This window comes from Malaclemys terrapin, chromosome 9 (assembly GCF_027887155.1).
Source record: "Malaclemys terrapin pileata isolate rMalTer1 chromosome 9, rMalTer1.hap1, whole genome shotgun sequence".
Lineage (NCBI taxonomy): Eukaryota > Metazoa > Chordata > Testudines > Emydidae > Malaclemys > Malaclemys terrapin.
In genome coordinates this window covers 48,278,385-48,296,616 of record NC_071513.1, presented here as the reverse complement: position 1 = coordinate 48,296,616, position 18,232 = coordinate 48,278,385, and the positions used below count along the sequence as shown (strand labels likewise).

Sequence of the window (18,232 nt, the reverse complement as noted above, 5' to 3'; positions counted from 1 at the left end):
ACCAGGGGGTGTGCCTGCCACAGCCCAGCGCCCCTCCAGGGGGCTCCTGCAGTGGATGCATGTGGGCGGCAGCCCCCGTGCACCCCCTCAGTTCCTCCCTCGCCCCGCTTTGGCTCTGCGGCTCCTGGGAGCAGGCTCAGGGCCCTGTGCCCAGGCGGCGGTAGCGGCTCACATGCCCGGGAGCCGCAGAGCCCGAGCGTGGCGAGGAGGGATCCGGGGGGGTGCACGGAGGCTGCCGCCCGCATGCATCTGCTGCAGCCTGCAAGAGCAGGGGGTGGGCGCCGGGCTGCAGCCTGGGCAGGAGGGGTGGGGGGCGTAGCTGCTCCCTGCTAGTGACACCTCTGCCTTTGCAGGACTGGTGCACACTCTGTGCCTCACCGGCTCCTCCATGGCTGGGGCTTGCCGCTTTTTGGCACCCCCAACCACTTGGCGTCCTAGGCGACCACCTAGTTTGCCTAGTGGTTGCACCGGCCCTGCTGATTGCGCCCTCTCCACCAGCCACACTGCTGATCACAGCTCTCCACCAGCTGCCCACTCACCAAGATGTCTTCCCCACACACACACACACACACTTAACACAGCTCTCAATGAGTTCAGCTGTTAGTGGGGGAACTTTACTGCTGGTGCACACTGGGCAGTCTCTTGCACACTGTGCAAAAGTAGATCTAATATTTAGACCTAGGTATCAGGGATTTTAGCTTTGCAGCATGTAACAAGCCTCTCAATTGAGTCTAAATTAGCTCTTTTATTATACCCTGGAGAAGGAGAGTCAAGTAGTGCCTAGGACCCTTAAAGACAGCCTACACCACTAGATGCAAGTACCCATCCCCACCCCCTCTCACCTCATTGGGCTTTGGAACCCATGTCCCCTGCCTAGCGACTGCTGTTAGGTTGAGGGTGAGTCCCTCCATTGGGGTATGCCAGGTACAGTTTTGCTGCTCTGGGTTCACACAACAGGGATAGCAACCCTTTATTACTCCTGCCCCCAAAACAAGGAGACTGGGGATCCAACACCAGCCACAAGTGATCATTTGAGCAAGCAGTCCCATCATGCCAAGCACCTATGCAGGGTGGGTGTGTCCTTGCAAACGACGTCAGCTTCTGAATCTTTTTCCACAGCTCACCACTAGATGTCAGGGGAGAGCTCATCCAGACTCTACTTACACTAACATACCTCTAGAAACCCTTCTTGTTACCCTTCATATCCCTTGCTAACTGCAACTCCAATTGTGCTTTGGCCTTCCTAATTACACCCCTGCATGCTCGAGCAATATTTTTGTTCTCCTCCCTAATCATTTGTCCAAGTTTCCACTTCTTGTAAGCTTCCTTTTTGTGTTTAAGCTCACCGAAGATTTCTCTGTTAAGCCAAGCTAGTTACCTGCCATGTTTGCTATTCTTTTGGCACATCGGGATGGTTTGTTCCTGCGCCCTCAATAAGACTTCTTTAAAATGCAGCGAGCTCTCCTGGACTCCTTTACCCCTTATATTAGCCTTCCAGGGGATCCTGCCCATCAGTTCCCTGAGGGAGTCAAAGTCTGCTTTTCTGAAGTCCAGAGTCCGTATTCTGCTGCTCTCCTTTCTTCCTTTTATCAGGATCCTGAACTCAACCATCTCATTGTCACTGCTGCCCAGGTTGCCACCCACTTCTACTTCCCCTACCAATTCTTCCCTGTTTGTGAGCAGCAGGTCAAGAGGAGCATGGTCCCTTGTTGGTTCCCCCAGCACTTGCATTAGGAAGTTGTCCCCAACACTCTCCAAAAACTTCCTGGATTGTCTGTGCACTGCAATATTGGTCTCCCAGAAGATATCAGGGTGATTGAAGTCCCCCATGAGAACCAGGGCCTGTGATCTGGAAACTTCTGTTAGTTGTCCGAAGAAATCCTCGTCTACCTCATCCTTCTGGTCTGGTGGTCTATAGCAGACGCCCACCACGATATCACCCTTGTTGCTTTCACCTCTAAACTTAACCCAAAGACTCTCAACATGCTTATTTCCAGTTTCATACTGGAGCTCTGAGCAATCATACTGCTCTCTTACATACCGTTCAACTCTTCCACCTTTTCTCCCCCACCTGTCCTTTCTGAACAGTTTATACCCAGACATGATAGTGCTCCAGTCATGTGAGTTACCCCACCAAGTTTCCGTTATTCCAGTCACATCATAGTTCCTTGACTGTGCCAGGACTTCCAATTCTTCCTGCTTGTTTCCCAGGCTTCTTGCATTCGTGTACAGGCACCTAAGATAACTAGCCGATTGCCCTACATTCTTAGTATGAATCAAGAGGCTTCCCCTGTTGCACCCTCCTCCTTGTGTTTCCCCCACGGGTATCCCACTTTCCCCACTTACCTCAGGTCTCCATCCCCCAGCGAACCTAGTTTAAAGCCCTCCTCAGTAGGTTAGCAAGCCTGCCTGTGAAGATGCTCTTCCCTCTCTTCGTTTGGTGGATCCCATTCTTCCTAGCAATCTTTCTTCTTGGAACAACATCCCATGGTCGAAGAATCCAAAGCCAGCTGTCCAACACCATCTGTGCAACCACCCATTTACTTCCACTGTGACAGTGTACCCCATAAGGCTTTATGGGGAGGGGGTGCTTATAAATGTATGTATGACATAACTGGAATATGTTTTGTGCTGCCTGTGCCATGTAACATATCTCCGTAAAGGTTATGATCTACTAGATCTATTCATCCTATTTGTACATATATATCATTTTCTACTCGAGGTTAAGAATATGGGCTGTGTGCTTGCCTGATTTCTAAGTAAGCTTTGTGAGGCATTTGGTCAGCTTCTTTAGGAAGGAATTCGCCAGGTTAAGTACCTGATCAGGAGACACTTAGGGAACAATGCATCTTGGAATGCTCCAATCCACATGAGAAGTCTTCCTGGAGACATGCAAGATGCCATGTGGACAATGGCGTGGGCCTACAAAGACTGAGTCATGCAGGGGTATGTGACTTGCCCAGGTGACTCCAAAACTCCATCTTGGAGCTGGACTTTGCATAGGAGGGAGGAGGGGGGTCTCCACCCACAAGAGAGAGTCTATTTAAACCCAGGGGAGACCCCTCCATTTTGTCTTCAGCTGGCTAAAGAAGGAGCCTCTCCACCCCCACCCCCCCCAGGATACTTGAAGGAGACTGAAACAAAGGACAGTAACTGCAGGGGGTGTGAGTGATTGCTGGACCCAGGCTAAAAGGAGATTAGCCTGTAAAAGGGAGCACTCTGGAACTGGTGAGGAAATTATCTGTATTCAGTTTGATTAGGCATAGATTCGCGCATTTTATTTTATTTTGCTTGGTGACTTACTTTGTTCTGTCTGTTACTACTTTGAACCACTTAAATCCTACTGTCTGTATTTAATAAAATCACTTTCTATTTAGTAATTCACTCAGAGTATGTATTAATACCTGGGGGAGCAAACAACTGTGCATATCTCTCTATCAGTGTTATAGAGGGCGAACAATTTATGAGTTTGCCCTGCATAAGCTTTATACAGGGTAAAACGGATTTATCTGGGTTTAGACCCCATTGGGAGTTGGGCATCTGAGTGCTAAAGACAAGCACACTACTGTGAGCTGTTTTCAGGTAAACTTGCAGCTTTGGGACAGGAGATTCAGACTCTGGATCTGTGACTGGAGCCAAACAGGAGTGTCTGGCTCAGCAAGACAGGGTGCTGGAGTCCTGAGCTGGCAGGGAAAACAGGAGCAGGGGTAGTCTTTGCACATCGGGTGGCAGCTCCCAAGGGGGTTTCTGTGATCCAACCTGTCACAGTTTAAAGCCCTCCTCAGTAGGTTAGCAAGCCTGCCTGTGAAGATGCTCTTCCCTCTCTTCGTTTGGTGGATCCCATTCTTCCTAGCAATCTTTCTTCTTGGAACAACATCCCATGGTCAAAGAATCCAAAGCCCTCTGTCCAACACCACCTGTGCAACCACCCATTTACTTCCACAATTCGATGGTTCCTACCTGGGCCTTTTTCTTCAACAGGGAGGATGGACGGGAACACAACCTGCCCCTCAAACTCCTTTATTCTTCTTCCTAGAGCCACATAGTTCCTAGGTCATTCTTGGCAATATCATTGGTGCCCATGTGGAGAAGTAGGAAGGGGTAGCCGTCCGAGGGCTTGATCAGTCTCGGCAGACACTCTGTCACATCCTGAATTCTAGCTCCACGCAAGCAGCACACTTCTCAAGTTTCCTGGCCTGGACGGCAGATGGATGACTCTGTCCCCCTTAGGAGGGAGTCCCCAACCATCACCACCCGTCTCCTCCTCTTAGGAGTAGTGGCCAGGTCCATCCCTAGAACAATGCAACTTATGCCTTCTGGCCGAGGGGGTCTCCTTCTGATCCCTTCCCTCAGGTGACTCCTCCAAACCATTACCCGCCATAGTACCTGTGCAGAGAACCTGAAAATGGTTTCTTACCTCTATCTGTATTGGGGGTACATAAGTTCTCCTCTTTAATCTTCTGAAGGTCACATGCTGCCAATTTTCTTCTCCATTCTGCACTGCCCTCTGATTCTTCAGCATGCTATGCCTGCAGTACCAAATGCTGACTTCTATCCAGAAAGTCTTCATTTTCTCTGATGCAATGCAGGGTTGATACTTGGGTATCTAGTCCTTTAACCTTTTCTTCCAATATGGAGACCAGCTTGTACTTCGTATAGACGAAGTCGCTTCTATCCTCTGGGAGAAAGACAAACATGGCACATCCTATGCAGGTCACAGCCGCTGATTGCTCACTATCCATATTGTTTTCCTTCTAAGAGCCTCTTCAGATGTTTTATTTATTGCTCACAGAAGCCTGAAAGGCAAAAACTCTGAGGCAACTCCCCCCAGGCAAACTTCCTCTGTTTGCAGCTCACTCGGTTCGCAACTGACTGCTTTTTATAAGGCTGCTGGCTTGAAGCAGTTGCCCCGGCTCAAAGCTTCCCTCCAATCAACCACTCAAGGCCCATCCGGAACAAAGCACTCCCAATTCACACTTTTCAAACAAACAAAGTCAGCACCTGTTAAAATAAACCAAATGCTCTATGCTCAGAAGAGCAGGTTAAAAAATTTCCTTTGACTAGTCTTCCCATGTTCCCCACAGCAGGTTTGTCTGAAGGTAGGAAAGGAATTTGGGGAGCAGAAGAAGAAAGACTGAATCCTTTTCACTCACTACGTGTCTTATTTCCATAGTGAAAAGGAGGAAGTGCATGTGAACAACTGTGACCACATGTCTTCTGAGGAGAGGTAGCATTCCCTTGATGCCTCTGAATTTGGAATAATCTCTTCAGTTGATTTGTAGAATGTGGTAGCTGGGTCCTTACTTTGAGTAGCAGAAGAAGGCCCTGACACACGTAACCATGGACATCCAGCCTCCTTTTAATTAGTAATCAATGTGTAGAGTATTTTCCTTTGTGCAAGTGAAGGTCAGGGTTACGATAATGGTGCCAAATGAGAGGAAAGAACAGAGGAGTGCAGACACGGATCTGACAGTTAAACCCTCGAGCATTTTTTGTCCCATGCAGTTCATTGAACTTGGTGGTCAGTGATGCAGCATCAGCTTCTAGTGAGGCTGCTGAATTTTTTAATGTAATTCAAAGCATTTATGTATTTTTCTCTGCATCAACTCATCGATGGCAAATTTTGAAGCAACATCTGGGAACATCCTCTCTGACACTGAAACCACTGAGTACCACACGATGGGAAAGTTGAGTGGAGGCGATAAAGCCTATCAAACACCAAATTGGGAAGATAGATGATGCCATAGTTGCCATTATGGAGGATAATGTTATGACAGGAACTGTTCGCGGCGGTGATTTAAAAGGCCCCCAGGGCTCCAGCCGCTGCGGGGAGCCCCGGGCCCTTTAAAGTGCTCCCGGAGCTGCGGCAGCCAGGTCCCGCGGGGATTTAAAGAGCCTGGAGGTCCAGCTGTTGCGGGGAGCCCCGGGGCGCCCAGCCGCCTCTGCAGCTGGTAGCTCCGGGGTGATTTAAGCCGGAGCCCCAGGGCTTTTAAATCTTGAAAGGCTCCACCTCTTCCGGTTGAGCCATGCCTCTTCCGGTTGAGGCCACACCCCCGCTCAGGACTCCAGCATACCGGTAAGTCCTTTAAGTTACTTTCACCCCTGCACGGGATAATCCCATAAGAGACTCCGAACAACAATTCAAAGTTGAATTCTTTAAGCAGGTGCTAGATTGTGCAATACAGTCAGTTGAAGAACGTTTCATGCAGCTCAAAGAACACAGCAGTATAATTAGGATGTTGTATGATATTCCAAAACTCCTCACTATAGCTGAAGAAGACCTACACCAGCAATGCTGGGCACTAGAGACAGTGTTGACACATAATGACATGCGCAATATTGATGCAAGTGATTTAGGTGATGAACTGAAAGCCCTTTCAAGATACATTTCAGCAGGATCAACTCCAAAGGCTGTTCTGGAATATATGTGCACAAATAAGATGACCACCCTCTTTCCAAATGCTTTTGTAGTTCTGCGCATACTTCTAACACTTCCTGTAATAGTTGCCAGTGGAGAACGCTTCTCCAAGCTGAAGTTAATAAAAACACATCTACGCTCCACAATGACACAGGAGAGGCTGGTTGGTCTTGCAAGCTGCTCAATAGAGCATGAGCTGGCCCAGACTGTGGACCTTCAGGAATCTTTGCAACCAAGAAGGCACAGAAAGCACCACTTTGATTATTCAAACAGATAAAAATGCCAGTGTTTACTATGCAGACAAGAAAAGTTACATTTGCTGTTCAGGCGTTTGAAAGTTAAGTGTTACTTAAAATTTTTGAACAAGGCATTTTAAGTTGTTAGTTCTCCTTTATTGGGGTAGGTAGCAGAGCAGTACCATGAGAGGAGTAGAACAGGAAGAAGGCAGAATCGAGACCTTTCAAAGTTTTGGCCCAAACGAGGGGGCATGGGGGTGTCATTTGAGCTCCCCGCCTCAGGTGCCAAAATGTTGTGGGCTGGCCCTGTGAAAATGGCCTTGTCTGAATCCCCATATGCCTGCCATACTGCCATCCTCTGTCACTCACCCTGATGTTCAGGGCTGGCCCCACCTCCCTGATACACAAAGCAGGAAGTGGGGAAGTTTGCATTTATTTTCCCAAAACAAAGGAGCGTTTCCCAGTAAGAAATATGCTGAGGCTCATCTCCAGAGGATGATGCCTTTTCACGGTTGCCCAAAACTGTTGGATGCTGAGGCTTCCCAAGAAGCCCAGTCTCCCTGTTAGACATTGGGAAGATTCAGGAGAGCCCTTTTGGTTTTTATAAATGCCAGATACAAATATTCAGGAAATGGGTAATGCAAATTATCATGCTCTGCACACTGGATATGTTTCCTAAGGGTGATATCTTTCCTTTCTTCTAGCTATCCTGATTCCCTAGAGGCTGGCAATGAATTTGACCCAATAAAGTAAGAGCAGAGTCTGTTAACAGCATCACATGCTGCTGTTTTTGTCTTGCCGTTGGGATAGAGGGCATCCTAACAAAGGGCATACCAAGGGGACTGCACTTCTGCAGAATTATGAGGGAGGTGATGCATATATTGTCCCTGGGGAAGAAAAACACCCCATCATTTAAAAGTGCATTGAGGTCCTTCAGCTTCTTTCCCATGTTGGCATGTGTCTCCCAGATTCCAGTCTGCACACTTTGACCAGCAGGCTGTCATGTTGTATAGTATGCTGGTGCATGGTAACTGATGGGAAGTTATATCTCACTGTCTGAAGTGAGCAGCAGGTAGGTCAGTAAGTTCTTTTCCAGAAGGAAAGTTTCACATCATACGATTTTGTTACTTCAGACATTAACTCCATTCATCAAACTGCTCTTACAAGGTGTCATGAGTCTCTCTCCTTTGCAGGTCCAACTCATATTATATGGACAATACAGCTGACCCCCCATCTGAGACACGCCACCGGTACAGGGTTCCTGAATACCTGGATGACACAAATTCTGACCTCACAAGGTAAGAGCCTAGAGATGGTGTTCACAGTGGTGTAAGTAGAGATCTGATGATATTGGGATAAACTAGCATCAGCTTTCCAAAGAGAGCAGGGTGACCTACAGGGCTGTGGGGCAAAGGAGAATGAGAATGGGATATCTTGTACATAGAAGACCAGGAAACACAATCCACATCCTGAGCCAAAGGTATAGAACATGAAGCGGGCACAGTTCACTGCAGTCACATGGTTATTAGTCTTGTTCAGGGGTCGGCAACCTTTCAGAAGTGATGTGCCGAGTCTTCATTTATTCACTCTAATTTAAGGTTTCGTGTGCCAGTAATACATTTTAACATTTTTAGAAGGTCTCTTTCTATAAGTCTATAATATATAACTAAACTATTGTTGTATGTAAAGTAAATAAGATTTTTAAAATGTTTAAGAAACTTCATTTAAAATTAAATTAAAATGCAGAGCCCTCTGGACCGGTGGCCAAGACCCGGGCAGTGTGAGTGCCACTGAAAATCAGCTCGCGTGCCGCCTTCGGCACACGTGCCATAGGTTGCCTACCTCTGGTCTTGTTGATTCATCGCTCATCAAGCTTTCTGTTGCAGAATCAACCAAGCTAGTAGCGGTAACTACAGTTGTGCTGTGTCCACTTCACCTTTATGATTTCCCTGGGTATCTAGAGTCTTCATTCTACACAAGTGTTGGAGTTTGTTCACTTTCAAACTTGACATCAGCCATGTGAAATCAGGAAAGTGATAGTGGAGTCGCAGCTATGGATGCTGAAGACACTCAGCGTCTCTTTTTCTTGGGTGCCTAGTTTTTGATATTGGTCTCACACTTTATCCCACCAAAGGGACTGGGGAGTTGAGAGGTATGATCTTGTGACACCATTCTATCCTTTTTGTGAGTTGCATGGTGAACCCAATGTGGGGGCTGGCAAAAACCCAACCCCAGGTAGTCAGAAGCCGTGGAGTTGCTGATAGCAATCCTGGGTTTAGCTAACATTCCTGCAAGAAACTTTTGCTATGCTTTATCGGGGATTGCTGCACTAGCTGAGACAGAGTAACTGCATTTGTTCTCTAGAAGTCTGTATTTCTTGGTTAGAGATAGTGAGAATGTTTTTCTGAAAGGAACACAGCTTTCCACACCACTTATCTGCTAGTTTCATAGAATCATAGGACTGGAAGGGACCTCAAGAGGTCATCTAGTCCAGTCCCCTCCATTCATGGCAGGACTAAGTATTATCTCGACCATCCCTGACAGGTGTTTGTCTAACCTGTTCTTAAAAATCTCCAATGATGGAGATTCCACAACCTTCCTAGGCAATTTATTCCAGTGCTTAACCACCCTGACAGTTAGGAAGTTTTTCCTAATGTCCAACCGAAACCTCCTTTGCTGCAATTTAAGCCCATTGCTTCTTGTCCTATCCTCAGAGGTTAAGAAGAACAATTTTTCTTCTTCCTCCTTGTAACAACCTTTTATATACTTGAAAACAGTTATCATGTCCCCTCTCAGTCTTCTCTTTTCCAGATAAACAAACCCAATTTTTTCAATTTTCTCTCATAGGTCATTTTTTCTAGACCTTTAATAATTTTTGTTGCTCTTCTCTGGACTTTCTCCAATTTGTCCACATCTTTCCTGAAATGTGGCGCCTAATCAACATGGAGTAGAGTGGAAGAATTACTTCTCATGTCTTGTTTACAGCACTCCTGCTAATACATCCCAGAATGATGTTCGGTTTTTTTGCAGCAGCGTTACACTGTTGACTCATATTTAGCTTGTGGTCCACTATGACCCCCAGATCCTTTTCTGCAGTATTCCTTCCTAGGCAGTCATTTCCCATTTTGTATGTGTGCAATTGATTGTTCCTTCCTAAATGGAGCACTTTGTATTTGTACTTACTGAATTTCATCCTATTTTCTTCAGACCATTTCTAGTGTCTCACACAGTGCAATCTTATTAGTCTAAACCAGTGGTTCTTAATCTTTACTGCAGCCTGCACCCCTTTGGTTTTCAAAATATGTTCTTGCACCCCTTATCAAAAATCAAAATTTGTTCTCGCACCCCTTAAATCTAATAAATATGTTCTCACACCCCTTAAATCTAGATATATTTTGTTTGTATATTACAGTACATAATCGTTAAAAAATATATAATGTTAATAAATACATAGGTTTGATAAAACAAAGTAGTTGTACTTACATGCCTGTGCTTAATTTGTGTTTTCGATGATTTACCTTCTAAAAAAAATCTGGCATGTCTCGAACCCCCAGAAAGGGTATCTTGCACCCCCAGGGGTGTATGCACCCCCGGTTAACAACCACTGGTCTAAACAGTAATTTCACTGAATGCCCTTTCTGAAGCACTTTAACAACACATACCAGCGAGTGAAGCAGTTTAATGACTCTCCTCCTCTGGCAGGTCCAGCCCTCAATCTAGAGACATCCCCGCACATCACACTGATGCCAGATTCACAGTCCCTGGATACCTGGGTGATACAGAATGTGACCCTAAAAGGTACGTGGGTGTTGCATTTAGTGGGGTTATCCAGGAAATCTGAGGACAAAGGAAAATCTAAAGTCCACTGCTCTTGGAAGGCACTCTTATTATAGCCATCAGCCCTGGAGTGTGAAATGATGAAAGGGACTGTGCAGAAGAGTGTAGATACCCCAGCTTGCAGGACGTAAGGTGAGCTTGAGGTATATTTCACCTCAGCTTTTCCTGACAAGATTCGAACACTTGAGCTCTATTCTCTTGTCAATGCCATGTGCTTGGAGGGATTAGAACCCTTAGTTCTTACCCAATGTTAATGTGAATAGGCTCTCCTCCCATCCTAGTAACCGCAAGATGCTGCAGAGGCAACAGAGGTGTTGAAGGGCAACTGAAATATATAGAAAGTCAGTGTCAGTAGGTCGGCACATTGAAATGCAATTGGGGCCCATGAAACAGTCCCCATAGAAAGAGTCTTTGAACAGTTGGACAGAGTCTTTCCTTTTTCTCAGCACATAGAACAGGTTTACATGATGATTCAGGTGCCAGTGATGCGCTTTTCCTTCTTTACCAGATCTGTCCCATGCTATGAGGAGAGACGTCCCACAAGAGAGATCAGATACGAGAGTACCAAAGCCACAGAACACAAAGAGCCTGAACTGAATGTGGCAAAGTAAGGAGTTAGGGGGAACAACCATCATATTGCTCTGATGATGAATTCTTGAGCTATGTTCCGTTCCCCTTTTGTCTAAGGCTTTGAAAGTGCCTGTTGCTCCCTAACCTCTTAACATCAAGCAGGTGCAGAACATCACAATTTGAAATTCCCATGCCAGGTGCCAATTTCATTTATTTCCTGTAGGGACCTTTGGCACTGCTGCACCTTGGTCCCTCCTGTTCTCTGCCTGTAGCACACAGTAGTTTGCTCTAATTCTGGATGTGCAGGTGCTGTGTGGTGCTGGTGGCTTGTGACATACATGAGGTCAGACTAGATGATCTGCTGGTCCTTTCTGGCCTTAAACTTTATTACTCTACAATGTTCAGGGCAATTAGGCCAACCAATTCCAAACTCACTGCCAAGGGGCTTAATTTGAGTAATTAATATTCAGATGATATCCATTGAAAAATCAAATCTCAGTGAACTGATCTAATATAGCCCAAGCTTCTTCCAATGTTCCCAAGATCTGTCCATTGCATGCGTGTCTTCATGGGTACAATCCAGCCCTCAGAAATGCATGCAGGACTCTCACTGACTTCTGTAGACCTTGCACTTGTGTATAGTTGGGTGGAATACAGCCCATGCTAAAGGTCTCCTACCTCCAGCATAAGAGAGCCCAAGTAACAAAATAATCTTTTCTATAGCAGCTCACACCTTAACACCTTAATTATACATGAGTGAACTTAGCCTTGCAACCCCCTCTCTGAGATAAGTAAATATGATTATCCAATGTTACAGATGAAGAAACAGAGGCACAGCAACTAAAAGATTCTTGCCAAAGGACAGGCAGTGAATCAGTGGCAGAGCTATTAGAGGTGCATATCTTCTCAGTCCCAGCATTGTGCCTTAATCATAAGACCTCCTTCCTTCCCAGTCTGACCCTGGATCTTGGCTTGATGTGCAGGTGCTGACCTTGGGTCAGACTCCGTTGGCTATTGCACTTTGCTTACAACTGTCAAGCTACTATTGCTGGGAGGAAAGCTCATAGAATGCTGTACATCCCCAGATTAATGGGTAGTGCTAAGAGGAGTTTAGGAAAAGGAGTTCTGTAGTCCACGCTTATTTTGCATTGCCTATACTTCCCCCACATTGCCATGTTCTGGAGCAGATATTTCACAAAGGATTCGGCCATTTTAGAATCTAATCCCATGAGCCAATTTCCAAGGCCCTTTGCATACTGGAATGACCCTCCTTCTTTGGTAGGTCCAGCCCTTCTTCTAGAGACAGCAGCGCTGTTACCCAAGAGATCCGATACAAAGTCCCCATGCATCTGGATGATGAAGAATTTGATTTCAACAGGTGAGGGGGAGATGTGTGTTTTGTTGAGTGATATTAGACAAGGACTCTAAGGAAAATCTTGAGGATATTGCACTGGTAAGTCTTGGAAGTAGAATCGGGACTTTGATTTAGATTGTCAGGTACCCGGTCTTCATTTAGGATTGTACGGCACTGAGCACACTGCCAATGCTCAATATATAATCAAACATCATACAGTTTTCTGCAGACAATAATAGCGCTTTTTCTAGACTGTCCATATTAATGTTCGGTACTAAGAGGCCTTGACCAAATGGGATTCCACATTTCATTCCTACCGCTTACACTTTCCCCACAGTACATTTTTCCTTGTGGAAAGGGATCACTTAAGAATGTGCTGTTTCAGATCGTGATGCCATTAGCCGACCTCTGGGGCTCTTCATGGCCTGCAATGACTTTCTTTCTTCAGCAGGTCCAGCTCTCATTCTACAGAAAGCAATGTTACTATCAATGACCCAAGACACAGAATCCCTGGGTGTATGGAGGTTGGGGAATTGGACTCTGAAAGGTATGGCCCTACCTTGAGTAGTTTTGTATCATCTGCCAATTTTGCCACCTCACTATTTACCCCTTTTTTTCAGATCCTTTATGAATATGTTGAATAGGATTGATCCCAATACAGACCCCTGGGGGATACTACTATTTACCTCTCTCCGTTCTAAAAACTGACTATTTATTCCTACCCTTTGTTTCCTATCTTTTAACCAGTTACTGATCCATGAGAGAACCTTCCCTCTTATCCCATGACAGCTTACTTTGCTTAAGGGCCTTTGGTGAGGGACCTTGTCAAAGGCTATCTGAAAATCTAAGTACGCTATATCCACTGGATCACCCTTGTCCACATGCTTGTTGACCCCCTCAAATAATTCCAGTAGATTGGCAATGCATGATTTCCCTTTACAAAAACCATGTTGGCTCTTTCCCAATGTTTCCCAATGTTCATCTATGTGTCTGATAATTCTGTTCCTTAGTATAGTTTCAACCAGTTTGCCTGCTGCTGAAGTTAGGCTTATCAGCCTATAATTGCCGGGATCACCTTTGAAGCCTTTTTAAAAAATTGGTGTCACACTGGCATCAGAAGTTGATTTAAATGATAGGTTACCTAAAAAGAATGGCTCAGGTTTAGAGCTGCAAAGAGTTCTTTCAGAATTAGTCCATAGGTTTAGTCCAGAGTTCAATATCAGGGTGATCCAGAATAGAAGTGGAGATCTCAGTCATGTGGCTCAAACTTCCCCTGACGAAGCATAAGCAGATTTGAGATGAAAGGATCAGAGCCCAAAAGCCCTTTATATATTTTCTTGGCAGCCTTTTGACTGCATACAGTCCTTGGGTGAACAGTAGTGTTTTTGAAGTAACCTCCTATTTCTTAAACATCACCAGTAATTAGCTACATGGATTAACATAAGGCAATTGCCTGTCTCCCACCTTTTGCAGGTGATTTGCTATATACTTAAAAGAGAAATCAAGACAGTGATATCACTACATTCACAGTTCATTTAAATGTTAATATGTCCTTTTGATCTCTGAATTAACAGAATACAGCAATAGACAGGAACTGTTTGGTTACATTGTTAACCTCTAACAATATGTATATAAACACACAAAACCACAAACATTATCTACTAATATGTCTCTAAAGGTTGAATCTGGGTCAATTAGCCAGCTAGTTGTGTAACCCTTTCTGGCTCTGTGTCACAGAGGGTAATCAATCAGTGGGACGAACACAAAGTTAGCTAGACAAGATGGGTGAGGTAATATCTTCTATTACCTCACCCACCTTGTCTCTCTATATCCTGGGACCAACCTGGCTATAACAACACTGCAAATATCAAAGTTAGCTACTCAGCGGAAGAATTCCTCCATCTTATTTTATTCCGATCCCACTCAAAAGCACAGAAATGCATTTATCTCTAACCCCTTTGCTTCACACTAAACCATGAGCCATAACACCCGGCAATCCCAACTCTGACATCACAGGAGAGCAATTTGGATTATGAAAGTTCAGACATTGTCCAACGAGAAGTCAAAAGGCAAGATTCTTCCCTGAGTAGCAAACCACACCACTTCATCAACAGATGCTGGGTAAATAAAGGATTTGTCCATTTGCTGGCAATTTAGAAAAGTTGGGGTGGGGGGTGTGATGTTTCCCTCTGGTGTTACCCGGACCCGTGGTCTGCTAGGTCACTCCAACCCTTGACTCTGGGAGCCAGGCTTACCCCGCACTGCTGTGAGAACCCCCACTCCTGGGCTGTTCATACACAGCCTCTGGCATGTAAGCTGCTCCCAGCTACGTGCAACCGAATGACACTAGCCAATATCTCTGGTCCTAGAAACAACCCTAGGAACCTCCATCTTGCAGTGTCCAGTTATACCCGCTGGACGCTGCAAGCTTATATAAGTTCATCAATTTAACAAAGAAATAGATATGTACTAGGCTTGTTATCCCCAAGGGAGTCTCTGACACACATCAAACCAAACACACTGCTTCAGGTAGAATAAACAAATAGATTTATTAACTATAAAGATAGATTTTAAGTGATTATAAGCCAAAGCATAACAAGTCAGTGTGGTTACCAAAATAAAATAAAATATAAGCACGCAGTCTGAACTCTCAACCCTATTAGACTAGGCAGCAACTAGATTAAGCAGTTTTTCTCACACCACTGAATACTGTAGTCCTTAATACACAGGTTTGTTCCTTAAACCTGGGCCAATCTCCTGTGTTGGAGTCTTCTTCTCAGTGTCTTGGTTGCTTGCAGCATAGGTGGGGCAGGAGAAGGGCCCAGTATGTGTCCACTCTGCCTGTTTTATACTCTCAGTCCATGTGCTTGTAGAACACAAATCCAGGCATGTCTGTGTGGCATTGCTGAGTCTCTCCAAGCAAGGACTTTGTCAAGCCAGGCCTTAACAATCTCTAAGGATGAAGATTCCACCACCCATTCCAGTGCTTCACCACCCTCCTAGTGAAATAGTGTTTCCTACTATCCAACCTAGACTTCCCCCACTGCAACTTGAGGCCATTGCTTCTTGTTCTGTCATCTGCCACCACTGAGAACAGCCGAGCTCCATCCTCTTTGGAACCCCCCTTCAGGTAGTTGAAGGCTGCTATCAAATCCCCCCTCACTCTTCTCTTCTGCAGACTAAATAAGCCCAGTTCCCTCAGCCTCTCCTCATAAGTCCTGTGCCTCAGCCCCCCTAATCATTTTTGTTGCCCTCCACTGGACTCTCTCCAATTTGTTCACATCCCTTCTGTAGTGGGGGAACTGGACACAATACTCCAGGTGTGGCCTCACCAGTGCCGAATAGAGGAGAATACTCACTTCCCTTGATCTGCTGGCAATGCTCCTACTAATACATCCCAATATGCCATTGGCCTTCTTGGCAACAAAGGCACACTGCTGACTGATATCCAGCTTCTCATCCACTGTAATCCTCAGGTCCTTTTCTGCAGAACTGCTGCTTAGCCAGTCAGTCCCCAGCCTGTAGCAGTGCATGGTATTCTTCCTTCCTAAGTGCAGGACTCTGCACTTGTCCTTGTTGAACCTCATGAGATTTCTTTTGGCCCAATCCTCCAATTTGTCTAGGTCACTCTGGACCCTATCCCTATCCTTCAGCGTATCTACCTCTCCCCCCAGCTTAGTGTCATCTGTGAACTTGCTGAGGGTGCAATTCATCCCATCATCCAGATCATTAATAAAGATGTTGAACAAAACCAGCCCCAGGACCGACCCCTGGGGCACTCCACTTGACATTGAGCCGTTGATCACTAACCGTTGAGCCCGACAATCTAGACAGCTTTCTATCCACCTTATAGTCCATTCATCCAATCCATACTTCTTTAACTTGATGGCAAGAATACTGTGGAAGATAGTATCAAAAGCTTTGCTAAAGTCAAGATATATCACATCCACCACTTTCCCCATATCCACAGAGCCAGTTATCTCATCACAGAAGGCAATCAGATTGGTCAGGCATGACTTGCCCTTGGTGAATCCATGTTGACTGTTCCTGATCACATTGTAGCTCCCTTGCTAGACAATAGCTGTTGATGGGCTCGTTGACACCCCACCCAGGCATTGGTTACTTTCCTTGCTGTTGCCTCTGGGGAGCTAATATCTGGCTGATTCCCCAACTTACAGCATGCTTTAGTGACCTCCATACAACACAATTCTCATAATTTCATATGCACTAATGATACACATATTTGGATAGAGAAATGACTTTCAGAAGATCATAATCTTTCCCCTGATACCTTACAAAGCATGCTTTATATGTGAGATCACAATTATATGAAAATGAAGAATATGGGGATTACAATATGCTCCCCCTAGCTATAGACTGTCACGGGGGGAAGGAATGTTTTCAAACTAAAAAGTCAAAACATTTCCTTTCCAAGATGTAAAAACAAAATTTTTGCAACTGTCTGTGGTTGGAGAAGGGACAGGGTCAGGAGCAGTCTCTCAGAACTACCAGACAGCTGGTAGCAACACTGGGCAGATTGAATTGGCTGCCATAAGCGCCGACTCCGTGGGCGCTCCAGGGCTGGAGCAGCCATGGAGAAAAATTAGCAGGTGCTCAGCACCCACCGGCAGCCAGCTCCCCTCCTCCCCCTCCTGCCCACCGGCGGTCCCCGCCAATCAACTCCTCCCCCTCCCTTCCAGCGCCTTCTACACGCTGCGTGTAGGAGGTGCTGGGAGGGAAGAGGAGGAGTGGGGACGGAGTGAACTTGGGAGAGAAGAGGTGGGGTGGGCGTGGAGTGGGGGTGGGAAGAAGCGGGGTGGGATGGGGCCTTGGGGAAAGGGGTGGAGTGGGGGAGGGGCATGGGGCTGATGGGGGTTGAGCACTCCCTGGGAAAATTAGAAGCTGGTGCCTGGATGGCTTATTCCATTAGGAACCTATGTACCTGCCTTGGGGTCACCTGGTCAGACCCTTGCTTGTGGATTGTCTGGGCCCTTAGGACTCATAGGGAATTACCTTGGATGACCCATCAGGCTCAGAACACTCATGACACGAAATATGCATTTTTCACCCAAAAAATTTCACCCAGCTCTACCCATTTACATCAGTATGGTGCAGTGAATATTAGTGAGTAGCCAACGTTTGGCCCAGAGATGTAACTCAGTGTTATCCAGGCCTTCAAGGACACTGCCTAGATGCTGTGTTCAGTATGTGTATTTCTCTGTGGGACTTGTGTCAATGGAGAGAATTATAGCAATGCTAGCAGGAAGGAACCTACGTCTGGCAGAAGTACATGCTCCAATGGCTAATATTTTCCCTCTGTGACTGTCTCAGACAATAGGCCTTTAGCTAAGATTTTCAAAGCCAGCTAGGGGATTTAAACACATCATACCCATGCATTTCAGTTGGAATTGTGCATTCAAATCTCCAAGGCGGCTTTGAAAAGCTCAAGCCTAGCATAATATTTCTCCAGCTTTCAGCCTGATGGTTCCTATCTTTGGAATGGATTTCCACATAATCCAATATATTAATTTTTCACATGTTCTTAAGAAAACCTCTTTATTTTCTTCCCTAGGCTTTCTCCCTTGAAGGGCAATACTGATGCTGAGAATGAGAACATATCTACTATCCGATCCAAGCCTCTTACCACTAGAAAGCACACTGAGCCTGACGTGAACACGGCACAGTAAGGAGCCAGGGAATTCATGCCCTGTTTTACACTGAACTTTCTTCACACACATGAGGCTAATGAAATCCTTTCCCTGGCTGATGCTGTCTGTGGGATACTCACTCCATTGCTTGACACTGTTAACTACATTT

The 18,232-nt window shown here is 45.8% G+C and overlaps 1 protein-coding gene across 2 annotated transcripts in view; it reads left to right on the top strand.

Moving 5' to 3' along the window:
- Positions 1-18,232, top strand: part of ZNF185 (zinc finger protein 185 with LIM domain) — a 120,593-nt gene that overhangs the window by 54,389 nt on the left and 47,972 nt on the right. The window contains exons 15-21 of one of the 2 annotated variants that reach the window (XM_054040624.1): positions 7,359-7,403; positions 7,848-7,952; positions 10,357-10,452; positions 11,000-11,098; positions 12,344-12,439; positions 12,864-12,962; positions 17,988-18,098. In XM_054040624.1, coding sequence (XP_053896599.1) covers positions 7,359-7,403; positions 7,848-7,952; positions 10,357-10,452; positions 11,000-11,098; positions 12,344-12,439; positions 12,864-12,962; positions 17,988-18,098 — 651 coding nt within the window. The remainder of the gene's footprint in view (positions 1-7,358; positions 7,404-7,847; positions 7,953-10,356; positions 10,453-10,999; positions 11,099-12,343; positions 12,440-12,863; positions 12,963-17,987; positions 18,099-18,232) is intronic. The other variant, XM_054040625.1, reaches the window with a different exon arrangement.